Genomic DNA, 8,219 nt, shown 5'->3' on the forward strand with positions numbered 1-8,219 from the left:
GCCCCGCAGTACGGCGAGGGCGTGTGACCGCTGGAGCTTAATTAATGGGAATCACACTACAATAACATGCTCGATCCTGCTTGCTGGGGTTTCAGTTTGTACATGTTTGATCCACAGAGGGAGGACATACCAAGCACGTTGTTGGCATGTGATCGCCGCCAGCTGTTCAGTCACCCTACCTCTGACCTCCAAACCCCAGGGAGTCAAGGGTAAAATCATGCTTGACTTGGTGGGGCCTTTATGAAAAGGTGGAGGCCCGGTGACGGAGAGATTGCATTAGGAGCATTAGAGCAACGTGGTGGAAGAACAGGCTTAAATTCCTGGATTGCCTTAACACATACCACAAATCATAATACATTTATAAATAGAAGTTATTGTTACAATAAACATAATAGCGATTCCTGCATTCCTAGAGTGATAATATATGAGGATGTTTCCGCAACTGCCATCACTTTTGACTCCCCTAAATTAAAACATTTTTTAAAATCAACCTCAATGAATGTAGATTTTAACAATCAGGTGCAGTACAGGTACACACAATTGCATAAAGTGGTTAGGATTTTAATCAGGAACATGTTTTTTATGGTTTATAGCACTTATTCTTACTAACTAAATGTGTACATTGTCCTTTTTTATTTCAAAATGAATTAAAGACACTTTTTCAAGTTTTGTGCATCATTGTAAATACTATCGATACGACACACAATAAATACTTCAGAAGAAAAGATGAACTTTACCTCGTTTTTTCATGCTCTTGAGGGTCATATAATGTGGGTTGCCCAACCTGTCATCCACGTGCTAACTTGTTAACTTCTGTTGTTATAAAAACAATATTTTCTTTCGGCTTTGAAATTATAATTTTTACAGTGGCATTTGTTCAGTAAAGACAAAAAAGTCTGGGACAAGCACATTAAGAAGAAAAAAGATCAGTAAACAAAACAAAAAAAAATTGAATATGGTGTTAACTTATATATTATAATATAAAAAACGATTTAATTTGAAATAATGTCGTATCGTAATTGAATTCGCTCATTTTACATATTGAGACCACAGTTGTGGGACATTACCACTTCATAAATCTTATTAAATCACACAATTATTTTTATGTCAAGATTATGTAATAACACTGTGATTTATCAAGCACTATATGACACATTGGAACATAAATACAAAATGTCCCTTCTGGGCCCTAAAAATGCTCGTAGTTGCAAAAACAACTGTGAATGTAAAAGCAGCATAGAAAGTAAGTGATTATCACATCTACTGTCTCCATTTGCTCCAGTTGTTTGTTTGTTTGAGATTGACTTACTGTCCTGATTTACAGTCAATTCTAATATGTGTGGGTGTGTTAAAATGTCTTTCATTTTGAGGTTCAAAATTGGAAACCAGTTGACCATCACCTGACCTCCACACCTGCTCCCAATTATGACATCTTGCTTGCCCTTTTTAGCTACAGTTCCCTCTTTTGACTGAAGCCAAACCCTGTTTTTACTTGCTTATCGGTGCAATCTTGTCACGCCCTGAATCACACTACAGTTGCCAGAGCCGAGCCAAACCAACCACATTTTTGGCACGTGCTTGCATGTGCTGGAGGTCTCAGTGAAAGCACAAAAGAGAGTTTGAAAAAGTGAAGAAAGATCTCGTCAAACTCCTGAATGTGTTTTGCGGTATTCCCAGAACACTTGCACAATTGAGCAATAAACGAGGCTATCAGATCACAGATCACATATTATGATCATAAATTAAATTCGTAATATGTGTTGAAATTCTTTCACATGGTTTCCAAGAGGGATTGGTGCCAATGACTGCAAACATCTGCAGCTCACTGACAGTCTTTATGCTAAGGTGAGCCAGGAGTATGACGCAGAGTTCTCTATTCACATTATAAATGTGTATATTAATTCATGCACACAGACATTATAAAAGGGTGTAGGCTACCCATAGAAAGAGGTGTTCAAATGAGTTATTTTTACTAAATTGACTTTGCAATAAACCTTTTTGCACTTGAATGTTCACTCCTCCAGCAGTCTTATGAAATAGAACAATAGTAGCAGAGGCCCAGATGGGTAAACTTGAACAAGCTGTCATCCACACTGCTGTCCCCATCGTTCACTGATCAAAATGAAGTTGCTCATGTGGTCCATTTAAAGGGCAGGAGATGTTGTTTGGCACTGGGTAACTTTAAAGGACGAGTCAAAGAAGGATTGTGACAGGTGGTCGTGATCTGCTCTGCTGATATACGGTAGTAGATGAACTGAAACAATATAGTGAAATAAATGATTTAGTACACGATAAAAAAAAGAACCCTGGTGATGTTGGGAAACAGGGCTTCACTCCCCTCTCCGCATACACTGAACGCTCCAACCAAAATGCAGGACACCAGCAGCGCCTGGGGGCACCGTGAGATCATGTGACAGCGTTTTTATCAGCACATACATGCCTGCGTGCCGGCCTCACTGCTTCTCAGCCTCCATCTCACTCTGCTCGTGTTCAACACACAACTAGACACACGCACACAAGTGGATACATTCAATGTATATTCAGACAGCGGGATGTGCACATGCATGAACACACAAGATAGTCATGTCCTAGATGACAAAACTGCAACAGCAGTGATAAGAACATGTCCACACTTCCTTTAAAAAATATCAAATGAAGCCCCTTGACTCACTATTTTTTATCCACACGGTGCTCAGCTGTCAGAAATAAGCAGGCAATTAGCCTAGCTTAGCATAAAACAGCAGGGGAAACAGCTAGCCTGGCGACAACATATAGCCACAGCACACAACTCCCTCTAAAGCCAATGAGCTTTAAAGATGTTGGGTTGGTACATTTACTCCCTAAAATTCAAGTCCCAGCAGTTTGTCAGTTGTTTCCAGCCTTTATGCTAAGCTAGGCTAATCGCCTGCTGGCGCCAGCACCACAGCCTGGTCTCCGAAAAATGACATTCCCATACAACTAAACTGCATTGTTGGTTCGAAGGAACGTATTTCCTCCCGGATTGCGTTTGTTGTTTACATGTCATAAATGTGAGCCACATACAGAGGAGGGTGGGGTGGATGGATGTCAAATGTGGGACTTCCACAGGAGATTTGTCATGTACTGTGTGAAACCAAAAGTAACAAGTTTGATCCCAAACCTTAAAATCTTCTGCTAAACCTAACTAAGAAGTTTAGTTGCCTAAACCTAAATGTAATTTTACATACAGTTTATTCTGGCGAATGGGTTGAGAGCCATATTTGACGCACATGGAAACATCTAACTATGTAAGAAAGCACACAACAGAGAACAAAGTTGTCCTTCTTAGTTTTTGAAAAAGGCAGTTATTTTGAGATGCAAGGTTTCCATCTGACAACAGTGTCTTTAGTATCTTTAAACATTTCCTAATGCATTTCTTTCACCTAAAATCCTTCACTCATTTACTCACCTAAATATTCAAATGTCTGTTAAAATGATAAAATCATGTGGACTTACTGGATATTGTGGTCCACAGCCTCTCTCATGCAGTGATGCAGTGACGCCGCCTCCCTGCAGCTTTCTGTGTGTATCCTGAATGCCAGGAAGGAGTGGGCTGAGACTGACGCCTTTCTCTCCTTTATAAATCAGCCTTTATGAGTTGACATAGTGTCGTTTGTGCATTAGGCCTGCCCCAACTCCAAAACAATTCAAAGAACAGTTTGTTGGTCTGGCCCTCGCTGCCACAAAGCACCTCATTCAGCCTGAGTCTGAGTGTAGGAAGTCACGTTTTGTACCCTAAATTCTCTCTGTCAAAGTCAATTCAACAACGCTTCATTGGCAGGACATTTGATTTAATTTTGATTTACTGTTTGGCCGTAATTCCAGAGGCAAACAAGCCCTGCTCACTGTACACCAAACTGCAGACAGACTCATTGAGTGACTAGCTATTGAAGAAAGTGGAACATAGCAGCTGAAAAGATTGACTGTAAGAAGCAGGGCCTATATGGTTGAGGACGTGCAGAGGTTGAATACTCTGTTTTGATATTATTATTTTTTCCTGAGGTCAAAAGACCAACTTCATCCTTGATCAGTTTTAGTTTATAATCATGGACATTTTACTCCAGTTTCATCAAGACCAAGTATGACAAACTTAGTCAAACTTAAACCAGCAATAACACAACACTGACATATTATCACCTTAATAAGTTGACGTGGCAAAATTGTTAGCAAACCTATATATACACATCCAGCAGACACGGAGGAACATTCAATTGGAGTCACATCTCTGTCCACCTGATACATACAAGTTCAATATTCACTCTCCTTTTAGTTCTGGTTTGGTCTCCACCAACTCCTGAGGGAAATGCTCCAATAAACATATTTATTTAGAGATAATACCAACATAGCAAATACTACAGGAACATGTTTTAAAAGGCTTAAAGGGAGGACTGAATTGTAAGAAGAAGTAGTCCCAGAAGAAGAAGAAAGAAAGAAGCTCATTGCAGCTCCTCAAACATCCAGCAGATGTCCATCATGCTTTACTTTCATGTATAAATCCAAGACGGGCTCATTTGCCTGAGGAGAAAATGTTTACTACTGTCTACTACAGCTTTCACTTCAGACTATGAACTTTATCAGCATGTATTAGCAACAGAATCTAACCCTTAATCCGTCATGGAGGAATCATTCAATAATGTGTTGTGTGCATATGTGATGGTTATTTTGAATAAAATATTCAGAGCTCTTGTTACATTTGCCTATTCCATAGTCCATGCATCAGTCTGGCAACTGCCCCCTCGTCTCCTTCTGGCTCTCCTCCCTCTCCTCATCCCTCTATCCTTTATAACTCTTGAGCTCCAGACCTCCTCAGGGATCCATTCGATGCACATCAGGACTCTAGAGGTCCGGCAGATGTGGATTCTTCTCCTGAGCTTTTAAGCAGCAGCCCCTGTGTGAAGCCACATATCTGGTATGTTGATCCGATCTGGTTCTGGCCTCTCAAGAATTAAGATCTAGATCTGTAGACCGGCAGGAAGAGACTTAGAGTCCCCACCTGATGAAATCCTGGAGCATGAGGGTGAGCCGAGCGCTGCGGCTGTCCTTTTTGTTGGTGGGACTATGTCAGGCCCACCGTGCCCCTCCACGAGGTGTTCCCTCCACATCACAGGAGGCCGGTGAGGTCCCCGTGGGCCAGCTGAGGATGCTCTCGCTGGGACTGGCTCACCTGCTGCAGGGGTTGGTGGAGAGCGCCGAGCAGCTGGAGCGGCAGGGAGAGCAGGTGGCAGCAGAGCTGGACGGGGCCGTGGAGAGTCTCGAGAGCCTTCGTAAGCAGAGTTTACAGGCTGGACGGACTCACAGGCAGGTGAGGAGAAATCCAATCTTACAATGGCCAAACCTCCAAACTTTTACCTGTTTGATTGATTGACTGATGAAACCATGATTTTTTATAGCAAGTATCTATTCCTACATATTTCCTTGTACCTGGGATTTCATCTGATAAATTTGGTTGTGCCAGAAACTTTGCTGGTTTAAAGCTGTTCTAGAGAGAGGGACTACAATGGGAACAAGTATAAAGTCAATGAAAGTTCTTCAAAGAGTAGAATGTGAGACCGGGGGAAATACTGTATCAGGAAAATACAAATACTGCGAAAAACAACGTTTTGTCCTTGAGGTGAGGAAGGACCTGCAGACACTGAGTGCCAGGCGAGACAGGCTGTGGAGGGCGGCCAGAGATCTGCAGAAGGGGCTGGTGGATCTGGAGAGGGAGCAGGGAGCCATGCAGCACCGCACGGACCGGATCCTCCAGAAAGTGAAGAGCCTGACCAACCCGAGGTCAGGGGATCAGACTCAGCTCCACATCGGCTCAGTGAAGGTGAGCCAAAAAAACAAAAATGTCACCAATAAACAGGTATTTGTCCTGGTGACACCGAAAACAAAGGGCAAATAAAGACCTAAGTGTTTTTCGGTTGTCTCTGTGTTTTAGTAGACACGCGTTTCTTTTAGTGGAAGCGACCGATGTGTCTCTTTTCGCCATTTGACATCTTTGCTGTGTTGCAGTTCATCATCGATAAGCAGGCCCGATGGCTCGCCAGTCTGTCCTCAGAGGTTTCAGCCCGAGACAGAATGATTGACAGGAGCATGCGGCACATCAACCACCTGGAGAAACGGGTACGTTGCGGTTTGAAGCTCAGATATTATTCTCTGACTTAATGACCATAACTGTAGTGAATAAGGGATTGTATACGTGTAAAATGCTGTTTTAAACTGAAGCCTGACCTCTGACCTCCCAGAAGGAAAACAAGAACAAATAATAATTATTATATCATTATTATATAGATTTAGTTTAACCGTGGAAAACTACAGCCAGGTTCACATCAACAATGATGCATTTTTAACATTTATGACTTGTCTCTGTTTGTTTCTTTTAGGTGTCGAAGAGCCTAAGGGCAGATTCTGGCTCCGACCGTGTCCGATGATCACAGCTGCATCAACACAGTCGCTCTGAACTGATCCGCTCGCAAGCTGCCATGAGAAGGATTTTATAAAGCTGACAAAATAAACTGCACAAAAGGATGTGTCACAATCAACAAATGTGCCTCTAATTTAGATAAATACACATTTGGGTTGCTCTTCAACACCTACTCAGCTCTGACAACAGAAAACTATCTTATAAGTTGTGTTGAAAACTATTGTCAGTGTGTCGTCCTCAACAACACACACCTCTGTTTAAAAAAAATGGTTAAAAAATAAAAAACTTTCCTGCTCCTGAGTCATCGTGTTGTGACCCCGACTTCCACAATATCGTGGTTGACGGTGGTGGTGAAACGCCTTGTGAAGATACTCAGATAAACAGACGCACACTGAAGTCAAAGAAACCTTCAGACTAACAACTCTGAGAGTTTCAGCACCTAGAAGTACATCACAACTAATTTAGGTTTTTAATGTCATACTTTAAACATGATGGGTTTTACACGCAGGTCATATGTGCCACAACATAACACAATCAAATGAAATGGGAAAGTTGTTGTGGAGCAGGACATGGAGCGGCCTTTATCAAAAGTTACGTTGGCATAATAATGAGTAAGAGCCAGAAAGTCCTGACATAACACGGTATAACCGTTATATAACCTCACATCTTTCGGACATGTTTATTTAAATGTCCTTATAGGTCAGTATAGCTCTCAACCTCAGGCTCCAGGCTCCATACGCAAAGTGTGATAAATGCCCTCAATTGACGTCGCTTGAGTCAGCCTCAGTTGGCTCTGAACACTACACATTTGAAAATACTCCTCAGCTCTGCTTGAGGCTAGAGCTCAAGGCTACATTAGCCACTACTGTACTCACACATGAATCTCTGATGGAACTGTCAGAGGTTGGGTTGCATTTTGGGTAATGTAGGTCTCAAAACAATGTTGAATGTTGTCCATTGTGAGTCTGACAAGGTTTTGGAAGGAAAGCTTTACATTAGTTTCAGAAAATGGAGCTATTCATTTATCCAACACATTTTTATTTGCTCAACAATTTTTTTTTTTTTAGCAAATTCCATACACGAAGGCAATTTAAAGGCTTTTAAAAATACAATAAAATCATTGGTATAAAAATGTTGACAAAAATAGAGAAGGTCTTCTCTATACTTCTCCCTTTTCAATCAGATTAACAGAGAGAGGGTTCACATGATAAAAGTCAATCACAGATGTATTGTGGTCCTAAACCACAGAAAGATGTATAGACAGGCAACAGTAATGTAGGCCATGGCATGAAACATGTATAATGTATTCAGTTGACTTGGTCTTTGTCAGGATATTAGCAGCAACATGCTGACTGAGCCAAAGTTGACTGAGAGTGTTCAGACTTGACTTTACTGGAGGTGACCCTAGATTCAATATCGCCTAAATATGGACTGTGCAGCTGCAAAATAAACAAACATATTATAAAAAAATACTGTAGATATTTGTTTGTATTCAGTATCAGCATCAGCACATGCTTTATACTAAAGAAACTGGATTGGAATCAGGAGGAAAAAAACACCATATATACATGTATTCAGCTTGCTTATCACAAATCTAAACGATTCAGAGCTATGTCCGTACATAGTGACAAATTCTTACATTCTTTAATCGCTGGGGGGGGGGGTCTTCATTGAGATCTGAACACTGAACCCAGGTGTATGCCCAGTGAGGTATATGTAGGGAGGGACATCATACCAGCACCTCTGCACCCTCACAGCTGTCTTGCAGCCAAATGTGACAAAGGTCGTGTGT

General features: G+C 41.5%; 1 protein-coding gene across 1 annotated transcript; it reads left to right on the forward strand.

The window, feature by feature from the left end:
- The first annotated feature begins 4,831 nt into the window (after positions 1-4,831).
- On the forward strand, positions 4,832-7,508 carry LOC116388044 (uncharacterized). The gene is made up of 4 exons (XM_031855638.1): positions 4,832-5,320; positions 5,630-5,830; positions 6,016-6,126; positions 6,387-7,508. The coding sequence occupies exons 1-4, from the start codon at positions 5,015-5,017 to the stop codon at positions 6,432-6,434; spliced, it is 666 nt and encodes a 221-aa protein (XP_031711498.1). The 5' UTR covers positions 4,832-5,014; the 3' UTR covers positions 6,435-7,508.
- Positions 7,509-8,219: the final 711 nt, after the last annotated feature.

The sequence above is a fragment of the Anarrhichthys ocellatus genome, unplaced genomic scaffold, assembly GCF_004355925.1.
Source record: "Anarrhichthys ocellatus isolate YVR2014 unplaced genomic scaffold, GSC_Weel_1.0 scaffold16, whole genome shotgun sequence".
NCBI classification, from domain to species: domain Eukaryota; kingdom Metazoa; phylum Chordata; class Actinopteri; order Perciformes; family Anarhichadidae; genus Anarrhichthys; species Anarrhichthys ocellatus.